This window comes from Pangasianodon hypophthalmus, chromosome 8, assembly GCF_027358585.1.
Source record: "Pangasianodon hypophthalmus isolate fPanHyp1 chromosome 8, fPanHyp1.pri, whole genome shotgun sequence".
NCBI classification, from domain to species: Eukaryota; Metazoa; Chordata; class Actinopteri; order Siluriformes; family Pangasiidae; genus Pangasianodon; species Pangasianodon hypophthalmus.
In genome coordinates this window covers 13,910,215-13,933,434 of record NC_069717.1, presented here as the reverse complement: position 1 = coordinate 13,933,434, position 23,220 = coordinate 13,910,215, and the positions used below count along the sequence as shown (strand labels likewise).

The 23,220-nt window shown below is 39.4% G+C and overlaps 1 protein-coding gene across 6 annotated transcripts in view; it reads right to left on the bottom strand.

Annotated features, from left to right (window-relative positions):
• slc20a2 (solute carrier family 20 member 2) overlaps positions 1 to 19,236 on the bottom strand; it is a 32,310-nt gene extending 13,074 nt beyond the window's left edge. For 2 of the 6 annotated variants that reach the window (XM_026912799.3, XM_026912832.3), the window contains exons 1-6: positions 19,048 to 19,236; positions 1,909 to 2,467; positions 1,316 to 1,456; positions 1,082 to 1,167; positions 584 to 680; positions 157 to 276 (exon numbers count right to left, since the gene is read on the bottom strand). In XM_026912799.3, coding sequence (XP_026768600.1) covers positions 157 to 276; positions 584 to 680; positions 1,082 to 1,167; positions 1,316 to 1,456; positions 1,909 to 2,200 — 736 coding nt within the window. In that variant the 5' untranslated portion in view covers positions 2,201 to 2,467; positions 19,048 to 19,236. The other 4 variants (XM_034306457.2, XM_026912823.3, XM_026912805.3 and 1 more) reach the window with 4 other exon arrangements.
• Positions 19,237 to 23,220: the final 3,984 nt, after the last annotated feature.

Sequence of the window (23,220 nt, the reverse complement as noted above, 5' to 3'; positions counted from 1 at the left end):
CAAACTGCTGTAATGCATAAACACATTTGACATATGACGCTGCAAATTCAGTCAGCAATAAATCTGTGGATAATTAAACTAAACCACCATTCGGAAAGGCAGCCAAACACTGTTTGTGGAGAGCTTGTAAATCACTATCTTAGCATGTGAACCTACTTGCTATTTTCCTTCTCATCCAGGGGCAGACAAAGATCCAGACCAGAGCAGCACACACCAGAGAGCCGGCCAGGGTGATGAGGGCGATGGCCCACACTGGGAGCATCTCCAGACCTAACACTGCAGGGGTACAGACACACTGTTCAGAATGAAAGGGAACAGAGTGCACACCTGGCAGATTAGCACATCGCCTTGGGTTAAACAGATGGTCTCCCAATAAAGTAGACTTTGTACTTTTTCAAGTTTATATAAAACTATCCGAAGCACATCTGCAAACACAAACAAAGCACTTGTGCGATTACATAAAAGAGTGCAGTGCAATTACAAGGATGAGCAATGTCGACCACAATGTCAGCAGCATTTTGCACTGAATATGATAAAGCACATTTCTTCAATTAGCTGTCCCTTTAAGGGAGTGATGACTCACAGGGAGCTCCTGTGTACATGATGGAGAATGTGTTGATGCCGATAGTTGAGGCATAGAAGAGGGGCAAAGCACGGAGGCCATTTGGAACAGGATCGTCCTACAACAAGACACAACATACTGATCAGCAGTGACACTAAACAATGAGGAAACATTAATTTACAGGTCTAATGTATATTTTCCTGCTCTAACTCCATTTTACTGGAAAGGTCATTAGGCCCCTAAGGGTGTGGCTAATAAAAAAAAAAAATAATAATGCAAAACATCAGAATGTTGCAACATTAGAAAACTAGACAGGTCCAAGTACAAGAAGACTGGATCACAAATGGAATGTCTCTCATAAGTACGATTAAAAAGTCGAGAGCCAATCTGAGGAAACATGTCTGACAGACAAAGTGTATGGCTACAGGCAATTATATTGCAAACGCAAACAATACATACAATATATGTAGACTACTAAGTATCTACAGCATAGAGATAATCCTGAAACTTTAAACTTACTTTATTAAGAATGAAATATCTGATGACATAGAAGAGTAGGCCAGACATGAGGCCTGACAGTAGAGGAGAGATGAACCAGGAGGCAACTGAAGCAGACAGAAATTATTTGTTATTTCATGACAAGAAGGCAAATGTTGTGCTGATATGAACAATGTAATATATATATACACAGTGGTTAATGGATTTTAAACGTTATTTAGTTCTCAAGTTAATACTAATCAGTTTAAAACATACCAATTTTGACTAGCTGCATCCACTGTACTCCTTTGGTGCCAATGGCCACCATTGAGAAGCCGATAGTAGACCCCACTATACAATGAGTTCCAGAAATGGGCAACTTAAGGAATGAGGCAATGAGCTGCCAAACCGCAGACCCTGAGAAAGAAGGTGATACATGAAACTCACACAGGCAGGAAGTCTCTCAACCACATGCTTCCCCTCTTGTTTCTTAGGTTTATACTCTATACTGCCACTATTAAAAAGATTTAAACACTGAAAGAAGAAACTCAGAAGGAAAACAAACAAGAAAGAATCATGCTGCGTACTCCTTAACACATTCTCTCCTAACACTTTCATTCCTGGATCTGTTCGTCTACATTTTCTGGGAAAATAAAGACCCCATTCAGGAACTTGGCATCCGAAAGGAGTATCAGTCAGCCCTCAAACAACATGTGACCATATGTTTACTCTACCACAGAGTATTGGCAGTCCACAGTTGAAAAGAAAAAAAAAACTGAATTAACAGTTTGCTTTTACATTTTCACATTTAATCCCAATTCATAATTTTAGGCTGTCATACATTTAGCTTAAATCAAAACATAACTTACCGACCATGGCGCTGACCTCGCCTGCCATCAGTATGGGTACGGTGTCATTGTACAAGCTGACATCTATAATCCCCTTCCGAATGGTCTCACCCACTTTGGCGCCAAGGAGCATGGAGCCCAGCGTTTCAAAAATGGAGGCCAGGATACAGGCCTGGCGCAATGTGACCACCCCCGAGCCCACCGCCGTGCCAAATGAGTTCGCTACATCGTTGGCTCCCACTGAAAATGCCAGGATGAAGGCGATGATGAAGCCAATTACAACCATCCATAGATACGGCGCTAAATCCATCATGATGTCTGTTCTTAAATTTAATTAAAATAAAATTAAATAACTCTAGAGCGCTAGAGTAAGGTGCTCTGTTTTTAAAGGAAAAAAAAAATCCCCTTCTTTTTTGTTTGACGCTCTTCTTCCCCTGGCTGCGTGTGTTCTAGGGGGAGAGGTACACTGCTAACTAAGCCGTTTAACCTCTGAAGTCTCTGAAGCTGTGAGCAGTGCAGGCAGGAGAGGGCATTCCATTGTTTGGCTCTCTTCGTGTCCCGTTGACCAAGAAGTCCTCAGCTGTCAAAACAATAAAGAAAGAAATGATTGCAGAGCACTCTCCTCCTATTTGTGCATGAAGCAGCATTACATAGATTAAAAAAAAAAAAAAAAACTGCAGAAGAGCAAAAGGTCAGAAAGCTGGAGAAACAGGTGGGGGGGTGAGAAGGGAGACAAACTTCAAATGGCAATTACCACAGTACACACCTAACAGCATTAGAATGACCTTTTCAAGCAAACCTGAACTTCTGTCGACACATTTATAATAACACAAGCATATTCATATGTGAATGTTAGATCCGTAATGGAGATTTGCCATCAACAGAGAAGGAATGTACCAAATTCGCACCACAGGTTGGATTCTTGGCAGGGTTTCAGTGCTGGCATTCAAACTCGGACCCAGCAGTATGCCTAGTCATGCTCCAGCCTAAGCAAAACTGTGGCGTATCAGTACCCAATACCCACTTGCACTAATGCAGCTTCCTGCTTTGCTGTTTTCAACAGGATTAGATTATTATTGGGTCACAGTTGCCGGAACATGGGAGGTCTATAAATATGCCACTACGTGGCGGCTGCAGTCTGACCATGGTTATGGAAATTGGAAAAGTAAAATTTTCAGTTTTATTCTTTTTTTGTATCTGATTATCTTTGGGGTAGGCACTAATTGTCACTCATCAATATGTGATGCTGCAATGCATTTTTAGCACAGTGTGATCAACATAAAATAAACACAAAGTTTGTCTTAGTCACATGGGTTGAGCAATACACATTATAGCACAGAATTATTTGTCTATAATAGTTGTCTATTAATCAAGCCTAATCCAAGTCTACATCTCATAATGGTTATTTGGGCAGTGGTGGCTCAGTGGTTAAAGCTCTGTGTTACTGATCAGAAGGTCGGGGGTTCAAGTGCCAGCACTCCCAAGCTGCTACTTTTGGGCCCTTAAGCAAGGCCCTTAACCCTCTCCGCTCCAGGGGCGCTGTATGATGGCTGACTCTGTGCTCTGACCCCAGCTTCATAGCAAGCTGCAATATGCGAAGAAAAGAATTTCACTGTGCTGTAATGTATATATAACAAATAAAAGCTGTTTCTTCTTCTTCTTATATTCTTCATAATGTCTTCAACAGGTAATCAATAAATAGATTCAAATAAACAATAAATTAAATTCCCACAGATTTATTCTCTGAAAAAAAAAAAAAAAAAAAAACTTTGTATATTAACTGCTGTTAATATGGAACACATTTTATATAAATACTTTTGCATGTGTAACTGCTCAGGAATAAATATTCTAATGGCAGCAATAAACAAAGATGCTGAAACATTTGTGTAATATCTGAATAGTTGGATTAATAGTTTGAACAGTTAGATATAATAGATCTGTGCTTTGATCATAAGTAGATCTGGTCTGTGGAAAAGGTCACAGCCTTCATGAAGGCATTTTTTTAATGCTCTTATAAAATCATTTTACTTGTGTGTATAAATGAAGTCCAAAATAGTAAATACTAAATTATAATACTAAAAAGAATGTGCATATATTATCATTTCGCTATACAAAATGAGCTGTAGCAAGCCCTGATTTTCAGCACTTCCTGATTATTCAGGAGTGAATGTTAACCTGTTCTTCTCAAATACAATTCATGTAAATCTGCTGTCAGCTTGGTGTTAATATGAATCCATAATAGATAAATCAATAAGCTGAAAAATCACTGTACCTAAAGGTCAGCAGTCACCACAGGGGATCATTCTTGTTGATCCTGAGTGAAATGTTAATCAATGCTATGTTCAGAAAAATCCTCAAAGATATGTGCACTGAAGGCAGCAATAATTACTGCACTCTTTCTTCTTTAGCACATTCCTGTAAAACACTAAGCATTTTGTTTAAAGGGAATTAAATGTAAAGAGAGCAAGAGCCAGGCTAAGACATTGTCTAGGCATTAACATTCCGTGTGCAGAAGTCAGGTGAGCTACACAATCTCTCATATAAACATCACATGGCTGGTTGACACCAAACATGCTTGAAAAGGATCAGATAGTTCGGTGACATTCCCACGTTCAGAACGCAGAGTCATCAAAACTGCTAATTCATAAACATACAATGCAGTGCACAAAATAACCAAGTCACAAGTAGCCTATGCCTTTGAGTACACAATGTCCAGTCACAATGGCACAATGATCTTTTCACAGCACAAGGCCTGGGTGTTACCAGCTCTCTCAATACATGCCCAGATTCACTACCACAGCTCTGTATTATCCAGTATGATTAACAGAAATATCATCAAAGTTTAGTAGTTAAAGAAGATTTGTACTGTTTGATGGTATAAGAGGATGTTTTAACTTTTTTTAATGAACATTTTCAGGTTTGTCACATATCGTACTTCACAAATTTCCATTCCGAGTGTAAGTTGTGGTGGACATGCATATTTGTTGTCAGTAATTGTTTTAAATGTACAATACCTCTGTACACCTAAACATGGCAAAAAACATGCATGATTAGCATGATTTTATGACTTATACAGGTTTAAGATTCCAACAGATGTGTCTAGTACATTCCTGGGGAAAAAACATTCAACTAACATGCTACCTAGTGAGAACTGTTTTATAAAAGAAGGAATAAATAATGGTATTAGATGTTATTACAAAAGGTGAAAAAAATAAGCACAGCTAATGTAAATTATTACTTTGGCTTATTTGTTCATTTGATTGACAGGCATGTTATGATCAGTTCAATATATACCAAACCTTACTGCAATTATAAAGGCATCAATTGCTTAGTCCATGCTAGGCATGAAAGTGAAACTACACTCTAAAAAATTCATTCCTCAAGGGTTTTTGGATAGTTTTGGGCTTTGAATGCTCTTAGCATCCTTAAGGGGTTCTACTTGGAACCCTCTATAAAAGGAAAACACTGTTTAGGGTTCTTTATAGAACCTTAAAGTGCCCTTTTTTTAAATAACAGAAGGACACAACAAAGAACACTTAAACCTGCTAGATGGAAACTTCTTTTCTCTGAAAGTGTATGACTGTTGGCCTCTGGATAACGTGTCTACGTACCAAATCTAAACAGGATCCAGTATTCACTACTACAGAATAAATAACTCCTGAAGACTTTTCTCACATTGCAAAACTTCAACAGCTTTACATCAAAGGGCTGACACTGAATGAAGTCTTCATTCACAAACGTTAAATGTCTCCATACAGAAAGCTTCACAAGGGCAAAATTTATGAGTTTTTCCTTGTTAAATAAAAAACACTTGGCTTTTTTTCTTTTTACTCGAATTATGGTAGCATCCGCTATACAAGTCCTGACGAATGACATTAGAGAAAGCAGATTAATACATGCCTGTAATCTGCTTTGCAGTTGATACAACTGTGCTGTTATAGAAAATAACAAGGGACAACCAAGAAGTCAAGAATTCAACAGTGCTGTGGTATGAAGTACGACATAGCCATTTTGTTCAAACACGCATTGGGTACAAATGAAAAACCCAAAGGCTATTACAGTGTCATTTTAATACAAACACCAACAACTGGGTGACAGTGGACATAGTTATTCTACTCTGATGCTGCTAATTGTGCTGAAACCTATGTCAAGATGCCAATGTGTCTTAAATTAAGTACATAATTATAATCCCGGTTTTGAGATCATAATCATAAGACAAGCTCAGAGTGCACTGCATCAAGCTGAGAAATTTTATGGATCATTATGGATCAACTCTACATATAACTGCATATGAGTCACAAGTGCTTTTCATTACTTGCAATGCTTAAAGATGCACACGTGCACAGATGCAAATAAACTGCCCCTTCACCATGACCCTGATAGAACTGCAATTCATTAACACTGTGCAGATTTAGTCAGATAAATGTAATATCCTTTTAACGCCCTCTCTGATATTAGAAAGAAACAAATGCTACCACTGAAAATCAATAAAAACAGAGGTCATTAATGTAGCCAAATATACGGTATGTGGGAAATATTCTAACCAGTAATAAAGTCCACTCACTCTGCTTGGACAGATTAAACCCAGATAGCTTTGAATCAAAGTGGTACTCAAACTCTATATGACTGACACACACACACACACACACACACACACACGCTCACGCTCACGCACACACACATACTTCATCTATTGTTTCACATGTTCACACACATCCCTAAGGCACAAACGGTACCTGTTGCACTACAGGAAAAAAGGGAACGAGGAAAAGGGTAAGTGCGAAGAGAAGGAGAAAAACTGCCGCACTGACTGCAGTAAACTCTGATCCGCTCTACTCACCTTCACTCTATGCAGTATTGAGTGAACCTTTTTGAAAGGGAGGGGGAAGACAGATAACGGGTTGAAAAATGACAGACTGAGTGATGAAAAGATTAAATATGACCTGGGAAGAATGAGGAAAATGGCATGATGTAATGTACTAAAGACGAGAATGACAAAGCATCAGAGTGATCAGATAATCCGTTAAAAAAAAAAAAAAAAAAAAAGGGTCCAGCAGAGACAGGAAAAAAAAAAAAAAAAAGCACTTTGACAGAAAGAATAGAAAATCGTGAGGTTGAGAGTTAGATGTGACGTGTGATCCTGCAGCTCCCTCCTCATGAAACGCCTGTCACTGCAGTCTAGACTGCCTCTTAAATGAAAGCATCGGCATCAAGAGCAGGCTGGCCAATCCTGTTGCGCTTCAGGCAGCCAGCACCTCTGACTGGACAATTCTGCATGGGAAGAAAGCATGATGGGGGTGACTGAGCCAATGACAGAAGAACTTGGTAAAGGAGGGGGTGGGGGAATGCAAATTTCTAAACCAGGAAAGGCATGTCGGCACACCAAGGACATTCAGTGGTGTTTACAGTGCTGACACTGCTACAGTCGCATTATGTCTCTCTTAAGACAAACCAGCACAGAACAATCACTAATAAAAGCATTCATATCCATTAGGAAACACCTGATCCCTTAAGGATGCCTCAAGGGCACAAGAGAGAGTTTTTTTCCCCTTCACAGCACAATGAGCACACATGAGCATTATGAAATAACTCTCACGGCATGACTGATTAATCAGATTAGCACCATGGCGGCATTATTTGTGTGGAATGAAATATGTAAAAATAGCAAAGCCAAAGCACAGCTGTCCCATAAAATAGGAACCATTAAAGAATTACAAAATCGCATCGCAAATATATGCACCACAGACATCAAACTTCTCTCGACAGGCCAATTACATCAGATTCATTACAAATTCATTTGTGTTATGCTAGCACATTCCTCATTCTCTTTCAGCGCTTGGAACAATTGTTCCTTTCACGAGGATGATATCATTATCATGTGCCCCCTCCTTCACTGCCCACCTCTTCAAACCAAAACAACTGTTGAGACATGAACTGGGACGACGTCCTCTCACCAGCAGATCACACACTATCTACGGATGCAGTCTCACGCAGATTACATCTTACATTCTATCTAAAACAGCCAAACCTGAGGAAACAAGGATCCACTCACTGGTGCAGCTGCTGGCGCTGGGGATGCCATGGTTCTTGTGACACTAGTCATCAAAGCAACAATGCCAGTGGCAGTCCATCAGAAACTGTCACACTGATTCAGGGTCATATCTTTCACACTGATTCATTGGTTGTGACTCAAAGAGCAAAACTGCCTCAAGTAGCTTTGAGAACATTCTGTGAAACTTCCATTCAGAAAGAGTTCTGCATTCACAAGTCATATATCACTAGCAACTTTCAAAGCAACTGTATTACCCTGAGACGTCACTTACAGAAGTGCTCCAAATATGGTGTGGGAAGGCTGTCTGGTTCAACTACTCCCCTCACATGGTTTTATCAGGGTTTACAAAAGGCACATCTTGTGATCATCAGCTATTTTGGCTCTGACTCTTCCTCCTGAAGGAGTGCCTGTTTCACAGCAGAGACAGTAATGTGAGAGGACCATGAATTAATACTACTCCTCAAAGGCATTAGTGAGCATGGCCCCTGGAACTGAGTTAATACTGCATTTGTTAAAAGAAAAAGGGGAAAAAAAAAAAAGAAAAAAAAAAAAAGAAAATCTCTCTCCTTAAACACACAGACAGTTAATCAAACTCCTCGTCAGTGCCAATTAAAAACTCCATTTCAGTACAACCAATACCACTATGAAAGGTTATGGCATGAGATATTTCACTGATATCGAAGTACTTTATAGATTTTAAACACTCGTCTATACTGGTATTCAGGTACATTCCTAAAAAAATAAATAAATAAATAAATTAAAAAAGGTGTGGAATATATAGATTAGCATGTAAAACTTATCATCCGTATAAACTGAATTCATAGTTGAAATCTGTCAAATTATACATTTGACCCAGCAGGAGGATTTGTATTTTAATTTAGGCAAAACGATTGTATAAAAAAAATGTCAATTTCATCAAATTTATTAACAAAATAATTAACAAAATCCAAGCTTCACCTAGATGAAGATGGATTTCTGTTTTTCTTCTGCTTCCTAGCACAGTTTCTTTGTGCGTTCACCCTAGCGAGAGATCACGAGTTTGAATCCCAATAATGCCACAGCCATCTGTGAGATTCAAAGCCATCTATGGGATTCATCTTAGGGAGCAAAACTGGTTGTGCTCTCTCAGGGGGAGGGATGGCATACATGCTCTCTTCTGTCAATCACAGTGACACTAGCCAATCACAGGCATCTATGAGCTCATGTATGTGGAAGAGGGTAGACGGCTACACTGTGGAAAATGGGGGAAAGGGTTTCTTCTTTATGCCATCTCAGTTTCTCTCATCATTATTGCCTTTGGTTTGATCGGCAATCTAGGTCCAGGTGGATGTAAATCTGCTTCATGACAAAGTCTGTTAAAATAAAACGGAGTTTAAATAAATTATGTTGAATTCTCCAAAGGAGTTTGACGAGGCCAGGCTTATTAGACACATTCAAGAATAAAATCCTTTGTAACTACACAAACGTACACTCTATGGTGGCTCACATTTCAAAGCTATTCTACATTATATGTATATATTATTTAACAAAACAAACACAAGATATACACAGATGCTAAGACCAGCCAAGCTACTACACCAAACTGGCCTTCTCAAACAAGAAGGTGATACCCACTGTCAAATATCATTCCATAGAGAACAAAGCTCTACAGCTAACATGAGTGCATTTGAATCTTCTTTGTCAAAATGTCAAGAAGAATGTGTATTACTTTGGTAAGAGCACATCAGGTGAGCTGAACAGCATGACATTGCTTAATGCATTTTCGTCGAGTCTCCTTTCCAAAACATCCTTTCCTTCAGGGGAAAACAAAAAAGGTCCGTTCTACTCCCTACTGCTCTGTCCTACTTTCACACTCTGAAAGTGCACCTTGTGAAAGGTAAATAAAAAAAGGCAACTGAAACGAAAAAAAAAAGAAAGTTACAATGAAGAGCTACAATTCTGGCAGCAGCAACAGCAGATACACAACAGGTCAAATAAGGTCTTACCATTCCATGCAAATTACTTATGAAATAGTGATACCAGTTATATAGCCTGGGTAGCCAATGTTCTCACAACTTTTAGTCCTTATTAGCATTTCATTTCTATGCACCTCACTTTTGATAGAGCTTGGCTTAGATTACATAACAATAGAAAAAGTTATAACTGTCATCTCCACCCTGCCTCCAAAGGAGGGAAAAGCTCAACAACAACTATGAGCATAGCAATCTTTAGGGTTGTTAAACTAAAGTGGTTGAACAGACAATGTATATAATGGTGAAGTTTCTCTCTAAATATATAGATAGATCATTCTGAAGCAAGAACTCCTAAACGGTTAATCAAGATATTTGTAAACAAAGAGTACGTAGTGGTATTTGTATATTATGTTCTTCTTCTTCTTTCGGTTGCTTCCATTAGGGGTTGCCACAGTGGATCGTTGGTCCGTATATTTGATTTGGCACAGTTTTTAAGGCCAGATGCCCTTCCTGACGCAAACCTCCCCAATGTTTATCCAGGCTTGGGACCGGCACTGGGAGTGCACTTCCGCGTGCAACCCCAGTGGCTGGGGTCGGTTCCCTGGCCGGGAATCGTGCCCGGGCCGTGGCGGTGAGAGCGCCGAGGCCTAACCACTAGTCCTGGTATTTGTATATTATACAGTTCCCTAACAATTTTGGCTATAACCGACTTTTTATCGGAACTGTAAAAAATCTGGATGGTGATTGCTGTTATAAACATATGAAGAGCTCACCCATATCAACCAGAAATTAATATAAATACTTTTAAATAAAATGTTTATTTTGAGCCTTTTGAGCAGAACTCAGGAGACAAAGGAGGCAAAAATAGTCAGCTAATTATGCAACACATTTTTCCACACTGTACACTCTCAGAACAAATGCTAGTAATCAATCATTTTTCCAGTCACTTCTTTTGCATAACACATATTTTACCTGGAAATTTGGATATAGTTTACCTTTAAAAGGATTTAACATACATAAATGGATCATAATTACCTTTTAAAGGAAAGCTTTAAAAAATACATAAAGTGAAAGATACATACTAAAGGTAAAAGAAAATGCAACTCCAGAAACAAGGACTGGCACAGTTTAGTACCTTTTTTCTGAGAATGCATACAGTAAAAGATTGCATTTTCTTTGCCTGGAGTTGGAAAATTTGTTGACAAAAATCTAATTTTTAGTTTATTAAATTTTACCCACTGCCTCAGGAGGTGAGGTGCAACCTCTGTGAGGAGGAAGGAGGAAAAACTTAACAGCTTCACATTTCAACGCGAAATGTCACACGACCTCTGTCTAACAAACCGTAGTCATGTCTTAACAGGTGTCCCTGTCAAATGAGTGGTCACCAGTTGCAGTTAAGCTTGTCACCCTAAACTGAGCCCAGACTATTTGTCACGTAATTCAGCATTTCGTTTCGTCACTGGTGCCACTCTAAAATGGAAGACAACAAAGGCAACACACAATCAGCATATAATTAGCATCAGCTATACATGGTTTAAGAAAAAAATAACACTGCATTTTAATAAAATATCAATTTAGGTGTCAAGTGTCTATATTATACACACACACACACACACACACAATATATATATATATATATTATATATATATATATATATATAGCTCATGTCTGCATCTTCCCAAAACTCTAGCCACAAAGTTGGAAGCACACAATTGTGTAAAATGTCTTTGTATGTTGTAGCATTACAATTTCCCTAGACCGGAACTAAGAGACCCAAACCTGTTCCAGCATGACAGTACCCCTGTGCACAAAGTGAGCTCCATGAAGACATGGTTTGACAAGGTTGGAGTAGCAGAACTCGAGGGGCTGCACAGAACCCTGACCTCAACCCCACTGAACACCTTTGGAATGAACTGGAACTCCAACTGCGCACCAGGTCTACTCACCCAACAACAGTGCCTGACTTCACTAATTCTGTTGTGGCTGAATGAGCACAAATCCCCATAGCCATGTTCCAAAATCTAGTGGAAAGCCTTCCCAGAAGAATGGACATTATTATAACACTGAAAGGGGACTAAATCTGGAAAGGGATGTTCAAAAAGCACATATGATTGTTTTGGTCAGGTTTCCACAAACCTTTGGCCATATAGTGTGTGTGTGTGTGTATATACACACACACATACACAGACACAAACACACACACACTTGAGTTGTCTACATATTTAATACAGTAAGTTCAGTTGGAGTTTACACTTGGCTATGGCACTCCTAACCACAGAACTATGATGAGTGCTGACTGAGCCACAAGTCACACACTTGAAACTCCTGATAAATTTCAGTGAAACAGGCAGAGCTTGAAAAGGGTTAGTCACAAACTGGAATGGAAAGTCACAATAAGCTACACAACCCACTGCATCCTCCATCAAATCTCTTTGTGTCATGAGCCTACAATAGGTTTCCTTTGGCTAAAATACACCACCCACAAACCTCACATTTGGCAAAGTCTCAGCAGTATGAAAGATTCAGCTTTTAACTATCCATGTTAGAGATCAGGAATGAATCTAACTTCCATAGTATTAACCAGCACTATCATAACTCTCAAGAGACAGCATCCAAACTTATTCTATATCATTTTAGCACATTTCTGCTTATGGGAAACCAAAGCTATACATATAAAGTATGTATCGTTATTATGCCTACAGAACTGGATGCAAGATGAAAAAAATTGAGGTTGACATTTTCCTTAGGACAACCGTTATACTATCTGAACCCAGAGCCTCGCAATCACCACTCATCCTGTAAATGAAGTGAGTCTATAAAGTCTATATAGGGAAGTGAGTTAGTCACTTCCTGACTTCAACATTAGCCTGAACATCATTCTCCACTGTAGGGGATATTGAATTTCTCTGCAGTGTAGCACTATATATTTTTTTATCAGTGTACCTGCTCAAAGCAGCCACACTGACTTTAAAGCAATGCTCTTAAATCCACAAAAAACAGTGTTGGGGGATTTTGCCTATTTTTCCAGACTTAGCCACTGACGGAATCCCTTCACTTCCACTCCATTTATCCCCACATCTCTCCAAAGCCACACCAATGCATGCAGTGTGCAGTGGAACATCACATCCAGAATGCCAGTGAGGGTGGAGGGTTTTGTTACACACAAGCAGTTACCCATCTGACTTCAGCTCAGTCAAACAGACTCCAAATATCTCCATTGACTGAATTAGTAGAATTAGCTAGTTGTGCAAGTCTATGGTTGAATCAAATGTCTGCCGCTTTTACAGGACACAACCAGGTAACACACACCTCTAAACACAGACATATAACAGATATTGACTGCATATGCATGTGTCTAGAAAGATTACACCATATTTTACCATCTTTAAAATGGCAAGTAGAAATAACCCCAAACAGATAAACTTTACAATATTTCCTGAGGGAAAAGAGTTTCTTTTCTATTGTCTTAAGGAAAATCCAGAACAAAACCAGGAATTGGCCAGGTTTTAAATTCTGAACAATAAAACATAGACAACATTTAAAAGGACTTGTCAGAGAAGCAACACTTAGTAGGAATAACTAGGTAATGGAATTTTTTAATAGCCACACATACCTTGGTGAAGACACTGATTTATAGAGAGATTTCTTATTCTATGTGAATCGATCATAATTACTACAGACGTCCACCGGCAACACTGACTAACAGACACGCGCCCAGAAAACTCATCCCGTCCGAATAGTAATTATGTTGTATAATAAGTTACAGAAAAACCTACTGTGTAAAATAATTACCTTGCAAGTAGCAAAGCAAGTTTGACATCAGTTTTCAAACCCTGCAAATCTCTTCAGCAACGAACATTTTGTTCAGTCTTGTCCACATTCTTGCTTGGGCAATTCCTTTCTTGATTCTTTTTTCCCTGTGCATTCTTCATTTTATATTTGTAGCTACAGTGGAACTGGAACATTTGGTCGATCATCAACATTTTCTACCACTTCTTCCATATGATAGATGAATATCTCCACCATTATCCAAGGCTTGTCCTTTATTCTGTCAAGTTAGTGTTTCCCTTCCTGTTCATTTATAGCTTATGATTTTATGCCCTGCCCATTCATTTCATAGGCAGTTAAGCCAAATTGTTCTGAATCTTTGGTTTCAGAGAAGTTCAGATTTGAATTCTGTCTCAATTCAAGTCATTATGGATTAACATTGTAAAAAGAAAAAGTAACTTCTTACAAGTCCTTTGTGGCAAAAGTTTTCCCCTTAACAATGATTAGCTGCTGCAAGGCTCTGTAGCTCCATGTGTTTGCCAGTTACAGTTATTGTGCTATCAGGGTGTTATCTTTGCTAGCGGCAACATGACCCATAGGCGCTGGAAATAGTCCTGTCACAGGCTATCCAAAGGAAAGCCGGGCCAGCTGTCCATGCACATACTCACCTCTTGACTGTAATACATACACTCTACCAGGAACACACACACTCTCAGCAAAAAATACACTCGTACACCACACGCTGCACCTCTTGTGCCCACCTATCACCCTTGCTCTAATCAAGTTCCAAGTAGCAATTTGATATTTTTAGATGAGCACTTGGTTGCCTCACCATAGTTATTGTGCCATACAGAGACAAAAAGTGTGCTTGAGGATTTCAAGCATTAGGAGAGGTTTACAGAAAATATGCTTGCACATGTCACCTGTCATCACAGGAGCAGGTATGGATTATTGCCTAACCAAACACTGCAGTATCAAAACTCAAACAACGCATGCATCTCCAATAAACCTAAAGTAAACAACCACATGCTGGGAAATACTTTAGGCCACAGCTTCATCACATGGCACAATCAGACTAAGTAATGGTTTTCTTTAAACAGAATATCACTGTGGTTCTGCAATTGTCTAACAAGTTCTACAGCAGGTTTTTTTGGAGATAAGTATTTTATATTGTGAGCACATACTCTTGCTGATCCAGTATTGTTCTGCACATGTAAAATATTCAAAGGTTAGCCATTACTATACATACTAATGTCAGTATTTAAATGTAAACTTTCTGAGCTATAGGACACATGCTGAAATAAACATAATAGTGTCATTGTGATATTATATTTTGATAAAAAGTGAAATTTCTTATTTTATTCTCAGCAATAAATTGTTTTCATTTTACGGTGCATTAGGATCTACCCTATAACCACTACCTATCCACTCATATTGCTCTTCGGCATCACCAGATGGCCTTAACTAAAACAGTCACACAGAAAATAGACAGGAACTAATCGTGACATTACAGTATAACACATATGCTGGTACATGCAGGCCAACAGCAGTTTTAATTATTCCTGTAGAGGGTCTCGTCACCCAAGCACTCATGCCACATGAAGCCGTCCCTTGCTCTCTCACTGTTCAAGGAAACAAATCAATTCACACACAACAACCAAGCTATTAAGATGACTATAAAAGCTTGACGTCTAATACAGTAATAGTAATCTGTCACCACCCTGTTATGATAACATGAAATAGACACTCCCTAACAACAAGACTGCACAGGGTCATCCCATAGCTAAAACACTGTCAAAACATTTGACATACATTCACAAAAACAGCAGAGTGTTATATACACTGGCTCATTCTACTTCATTACGTAGCGTAAATGGTTAGTTAGAATTAATATTGCTGCTCTAATAACCACCAAAAAAAAAAAAATCCTGTATCTTACAACTTAAAGGAGCTGTTAAATGGTGAACTACAACACCTCGGGAATGATTCGATTACTCTATAATTAACACAAACACACCTATTTAGGGACAAAACACAAAACATAACCTTAGCTGCCTAACTCATGATACACTGACATCCCAATATCTTTAGGCAGCATTAATTCACTCGGTTAATGTCACAGCCTTTGCTATGTTAGCTCAGATCACCTGGCTAATTTTAGCCACCCAGATTACTTGGAGCTTACAAGCACAGTTAGCTGCAGTTATCACACACAATCTACTTAGGTAATTCATCCAAAATAATAGCTAACTAAATGATAAGGTTAATTCTTGATGTAAAAGGCAGCCACTGATCCAAGCAGTTACAATGCTAATGATCAATTACCAGGCCATGAGGAACCTGGTGTCTCATTAAATTCCCTTAAACAGTTCGAAGCTATACATCCCTTTCAGTTCTTCTGTTGTCATTACTTTTAGAAAAAGGATCTGGCTATACTGGGCACCTCCATTATGTTTGTCTTTCTGAGAACTCATGAAGAATCTCATTGGCATATGATTACACTTTTGATCACCTTTTTTATTTTTTCATCAAAAATTATTTTTGTTGATGTTCTACATGTTCTTGCCAGGTTATTTGCATTTTCTATGCAATATAAATAATATATACTACCTATTGTACCTTTAATGGATGGGACTTTATGTGGTTGCATGTCTATCAGTAGTCTCATAGTGCCTGACGCAATCTTTAAGTAAAAATACACATCTGGAGACAGTCTTTAAAAAAAAAAAAAAAAAAAAGACAAGTTGCCGCAAAAATGAGCACAACATTATGTCCACAGGATTTCCCTCTAAATCCAGCCCCAGTTTCCAGAAGTCTGGGAACTTTTATCCTCTAGAGGAGTAATATCCTCTCAAGCGAGTGATGTCTTGAATGAATCTTTTATTGAAACCTTGCAATCTACATGTAAACTGTTCTCCAACCACATGATACACAGATACATGCTTACCTTGTGTTTATACAGCTTTTCCACCGGACAGTAGAGCACACCTCGGCATATTACCCATAATCCTCGATATTTTTATATCCACCACCAATATGTCAATATGAAGAAATGTCAGATGAAGATAAATAGCAATAAGAAAATGCTACAGTGGGTAAAAAAAACATATTTGAAAAAAAATTATTTACTGTTTAAAAGTGATTAAAATCATTAAACTTTTGATTTCTTGAATTCACCAGCAAAAAAGCAGAGAAGCAATTCTAGCCAGCAACATTAATCAGGACGATTCTGTGACCACTGTGTTTGATCAATTGTCGGTGTCCAGTATTTTCATTTTCACCCATATGCTGGTTTGCATTGTACTAGGGCAAGAAAAGCAAATTTAAATTCAGATTCAAATTCAAATATAAATTCAGCAAGGGTAGTTAAATATGACACAGACCGCATGGCAGTGGAAAATATCGACAACATGGATGATGACTAATTTGCAGAGCTAAGACGTGGCACAGCTTCCAGCAGAAAAGGGTTATTATTATTGGCAACTTTTCAGCCATTTTGGCTTACATTCCATGGTACTGTATGTTTGTTGTCAGTCACTGCCCTTACTCCGGGGTCTGACATTATAAGGAATTGGTTTAGCTTAGAAATTTAAAAAACGAGTCCGTTGCCTAGTACACCCTTATGTCAACTTCGTCTTAGTGACTTATGTCACTAGTGTATTCTCTTTAGGGATCATGTCTGGTCCTGTGAGAGTAGTCCATCACTGGAAAGTAATTAAGCCCCATATTCTCAGACTTCTAAGGCGTTTTCTATGTTTAGAGTCTTTTTAACCAAAATATTTGTGGTTAGTAAACAAATAATCATCAGTATACAACTAATCAGTGCATTTCCTCTGATGTTATCGTCCTTCACAAAGTATAAATCTTGACTGCATTTACCAGAACACTTATCATACATCAATGAATTACCAGTCTTACAGTGCAGCAAAAGGTCGGAAACGCGGGCAGATTGCCCTCTGTGGGAAAGCCACACTGACAGAATAGTGTTGTCAGGGATACACACAAGGCCTTGGTGAGAGCACTGGTATTCAGGGCATAGCCAGAGTATTATGGAAAGCGCAGGGGCTGGAGTGGCTGGTCTGTGGGTGATGACTCACGATCCATATTGTGGAAAACTTTGTCTCATCCTTTATTAAAAGTATAACTCAGCTCCGGAGTGGTCCAAACTTCATACACAAGAGAGGAGCGGGTGTGCAAAGGCTTTAAATAACATGAACGGCCTCTAGTAGAATGACACAAATTCTGTTTGTACTTGTGACTGGATACAGACTTAATAAAGGTGTTTTGATTCAGGCTGACTCTTACACCTGTGCCAAGACATACCCGAGTTGTTGTTTGAGCACAGCCCTGCTATACAAACAATAGCTGAATAACATGTATGGACCTACAGGTATAGAAGTGCTAGTACACATTTCCATGAGGGAGTCTTTTGTGTGGAGTGCAAAGGAGACTTTCAAGCTCTTACAGGTTGGGTTTAAGTAGTATGCAAATGTTCATTTATTCTACAGTCTGTTGCTTGTCTGTGAGAAGTCAAGACAGGAAGACATTTGTCAATCAAGCATATAGGTCTATAACAGCTTTGTGAAGCAGGTCTCCTGCATGCTTCACATGGTAAGCCTTGCTGTTAGGATAGAATTCTAATAAAATGTGTGATGATATAATTTTAATATAATTTCACTCAGTAGTATCACGGGAAAGGGTTTCGACGTGATCATTTAAACCAAACTTCCGGGCAAAGAGAGAGAAAAAAATCGTTGTCCCGTGTCTACCTCAGATGATGAGCTAAGCTAGTGTTTACAATGAGAGACAGTCGCGCGCGCGATTCTATACACTATATAAAGTGGGAAGGAAAGGAGCCATGTTTTGTTCAAACTGCTTTAAACTGCTTTAAGGACGCTGTAGCCAATACAGGTCATAGCTGCTCAGTGCCTCAGTCAATAATATCGTTAACCGACTATAAACATCAACAGTGTGTCCATGCGCTCCCCCAACAAGCTCAGCGTGGACTGAGTAGTCAATTCTCACTTCCAAACCATTTTAACCTGAAATATCTCACCTGCTCCATGAAACCCAGTTCACTTCTGCGAAATCTCAGTCACGACATTGCTGTCAGATATAATCCCTTTTCAGGAGAAATAAGAACTCAGACTGGCTACTCGAGCATGTTCGTCCTCACTGCTGCTCTAAGCATGCAGCCTATCCCCAGCACCACACTGCTCTTCAGCAGCTTCCCAGCGCTCCAGCGAGACGCATTACTGTCGTGCCGTAAAAATTATCAACAAGGCTTCATTACTTACTTTCTTAAACATTTGGTCAATTTTAATTCAGTCTGGGCTGTTTAAACATCGACCACGTTTAATTACATCCAAACGGACTGTCTTACTTACCTAGGAAATGAGAGAGTAGTCCAAAATTATTCGCCACCTAGACTTCAAGAAAAGGAAGCTGAAGGAGAAAAGGTCGTGTTTTCTTCTGTAGCAGCTAGCAGCTGAGATTCCAGCACGCGCCTTTCACACAGTGCTCAGTCAAGCAACCATGTTGTCCTGACTGGCGCTGCGGGTTTACATCCGGGCGCTTATGGAGCGGGAGGAGAGAGGGAGGGGGGACAGGGAGGCGGGGGGAGGGAGGGATGGAGGCGGGGGGACGGAGGGGGGAGGGGGACGGAGGGCGGAGGGGGGACAGGGGGGAGGAGGGAGGAGGGAAAGGGGGAGCGGGGAGGAAGGCGGGGAGGAAGGCAGGGAGGGGGGAGGTGGAGGGGGGCGGGGAGGGAAGGGTCTGGTGGAGGAAGAGGAGGAGGAGGAGGAGGAGGAGGGAGGGCTGAGCTCCCAGAGGAAAACACACTGGGAACGGAAGGCGGAATCGCTGTAAATTTATAAGCCTCTTGTAATGGGAGAATGCGTGTGAAACACCCTGAGCTTTTTATTATTGTGGGTTTGTTCTATTGTCTTTGTCCATCCTTTGTTTGTGCTTCTTGTTATTTGTAACGTATACCATGTATAGACCATGTATCGTCTATATTGTTTCTGCCGCACAGATGATCAACACTGCGTTAAAACGTCACCCCATCAGTAGTATGGAGCCATTCAGGCTCCGACAGTTATGTGCTATTGCTCTAATGTTACGTAACGCGTGACGTGTAGGTGCAGCGCTCACGTGCAAACAGAAAGGCGCGCGTTCGTGTACGCATGTGAGTCAAAACACCAGCGCGCGAGCAGCAGCTTCCGATTTAGTGACTCACGTTGAGATGCCATCTGACTGCACGGGATGCGTCAGTGCCAAGTAGTGCATTATCCTTTTTGTGGAAGACATTTTAAAAGGTCTCTAAAAATCAATTTTTTTTTTTTGGAAGATTTTTGGAAGGTTATAGCCAATGTAACTGATGATATAACTGCTCATTTCCACATAGTCTAATCCTTACCCCTATACTGCAATCATTAGAAGATTTGGGGAATAACTGCATCCATGGTGATCTATAAATGACAGGTCAACATGATCACTGAGCTTCTGGCCCACTGGTAAGATTTTTTTAGGGGAAATAAATTATTTGGGGGTTGCATCATCATTCTCAGTCACTGTACTCCACTTTTTTGGAGAGTGCAATAAATCATGTCTATGCATTGAAGTGGTGGAAAGTGACCAAAACACAAAATATTTTTATTTGAGTAAAAATATTACTAATGTAGTAATAATTCACTTGAGTATATAGTGATCAAGAAAATTAGTCAAGTAAGCGTAAATAAGTCATCTGGTGAAAATCTACTTGAGTAATTACTTTATAAATTACTTTTTTATATGTCTACAGTTGAGATAACTAAACCTACTAACTGAAGCAAGTGAGCCAATTGAACACCACCTCGATTATCGATTATTTGGGGTTTCAGTAGCTTGCTAGGTTAATTAGCTAGCTCATATTAGTTCATACATGTTTCTAGTTACACAGTCAGCTGTGTTACCTATAAACTGTAGCAGCATTTAGATATATTTAAAATAATAGGCAATCACTACCAAACATCAAAGTGACATCTTAAGTTTAATACAGAGCTTTCATACTGTAAAACGTCAAAAGATCTGGCTAGCTAGACTCAGCTGGAAGAGGAACAATGCATTGCAACATTGCAACATCGCAATGAACTGCAGAGTTTGGGGAAGCTTAGTACAGCTACCACTCATGCAGACATAAACCTTGGTGTGTTTTCAGTGGCTTTGCCTCTTTTTCTAAGCTTGAGGCCCACATTGGTGGGCAAGTGACTGGAATATCCCACAATGTACACTAAATGACCAAATATGTGGACACCTGACCATCACACCCATATGTGCCCATTGCAAAACCATGGGTATTAACAAAGAATTAGTCCCCCTTTGCTCCACTCTTCTGGGAAGGCTTTCCACTAGATTTTGGAGCATGGCTATGGGAATTTGTGCTCATCCAGCCACAGGGCAGTGAGGTCGGGCAGTGATGTTGGGTGAGAAGGCCTTGGCCTTGTGCACAGTAGGCATTCTAATTCATCCCAAATGTATTCAGTGGGATCGAGGTCAGGGTTTGGGCTACTTGAGTTCTTCTTGGAAAACCATGTCTTTATGGACCTCGCTTTGTGCACAGGGGCATTGTCATGATGAAACAGGTTTAGACCCTTAGTTCCACTGAAGGGAAATCTGAAGGAGCTATGCAAGATATACCATGGATCACATTGGTGCCTCCATGGCAGTCCAGAACACACAGACAGTTTTGTGCCATGTGATCTAGCCTCTAAACCATGATTTACTGAGACTGCCAGGGGGATCCCAGCATTGGTTTTGAAATATGAGGTATGAGACCCAAACTAAACCTGAGGCCAGAGACCCTGCCTGGGCTTTTTTTTTTTTTTGGACATGCCAGAAAGTGAAAGGATGGAAAAACAAGGCTCAATGACAGCATATCAGCATCCTAGAAATTTAAGCTCTATGGCTAGTACTGCAACATTTTTACAAAACCACAAGCAATGTTGAAGTGTGAAGGAAAAACAAGGCTCAATGACAGCATATCAGCATCCTAGAAATTTAAGCTGTATGGCTAGTACTGCAACATTTTTACAAAACCACAAGCAACATTGAAGTGTGCAAACAAGATGCACACCTCTATCTTTGAGGGTTGCCTACCTACCAGGCTGATAAAATCAGATAGCAGGTGTGCTGTCTTGAAGCAAGCCTGTACCTAGGTTTTGGCAAATCCACAAGAATGTGAATCAGTTAATTTCATTAATTTCATAGTTAACATCCACAGCAAAGCAAAAATCTGCCTGCAAACAGACAGACACTTTGCTGCCCAATGTGGTACACTCCATGCCCATTATCCATCAGACCAGGCCTGTTCCCTGTGAGAGTGCTAGTGCTGAGAATGCTAGATAGGCCAGTCCAGTGTCCAATTAGTGCTATGTGGGCATGATTGCCAACTGGTCGGTCAATGACCAGCTGTTTGTGTGCTTTCTGGGAGCATGAAAACGGGGCTGCGTTGCCTAAAGACCTGTGGGGTCACTGTCACAAGGTGACAAGTTTTTCTCTTTGTACTTGGCAAGTAAATGAGCAAATGGTAAAATTACTCTAGTTCTGAAGGAAACTGGAACAAACTCCACTGATTTAGACAGCATTGTAAAATTCGTCCAGACTGAAGTTTAATGATAAAGATAACTTGTGCTTCTACACAAAATCTATATGTGGAGCTGTTATAATAAGAAACATGCAATAATTAAAACAGAAAAACAAACAGTGAAAATCCTTGAAAATGCTTGAATGGTTTGAACCAACTCTTTTGACATCTTTTTGTTTCAGGCATATTTGTCACTTTTACTGCACAAGTCAGCAAATAGCAAGACAAATAATTAGTCAAAGTGTCACTGTCGAAAATACACCTTAAATGGCATAACTAATAGCAAGGGATAGTATTATAGCAAATATTTTAGCATTTAATTATCTGAAAGTGATCTGAAAGGATGAAGATATATGTATTCACTACTACGTTTCTACTCTTGAAACCTACTAGCTTCAAGACTTGAATGAAAATGAATTCAAATTTACTAAATTAAAATATATTAAACTCTGACTTGAAAATGTCAGCAAATTTGACTGTGAAGATAGAATATTAGCTAGTTAGTTATATTACTATATTACTAGGTAGTCAAACTTCCTTAACCTGAACCAACAATTTGGTTATATAATGTATTTACTTGCCTCTATCACACATGAAATAATGTCATAATTTTTTTAATTAGAATGAATAACATTATGGATATGTAGCTTAATTAAACAAATAAGCAATAACATACCTGAGGTGATTTCACTGTAACATTCAATAAGATCGTTCCATACTGCTCCTCCCATTGACTCGTGTTCAGATTAGGGATGTCCACTCACTGTGCACTGTGATTGGACTGCGGTTCTGCCTTAATTTTGCTTTTAAGCAAAAATGACTTCATGAAGAAACTTATTTTCTTAAGAAAATTATTTTCACCAAATATATGGCACAGCTGTGTTTAGCAGAATAAAAATAACAGATAAAATAACAAATAAATACATAAATTAGGCCA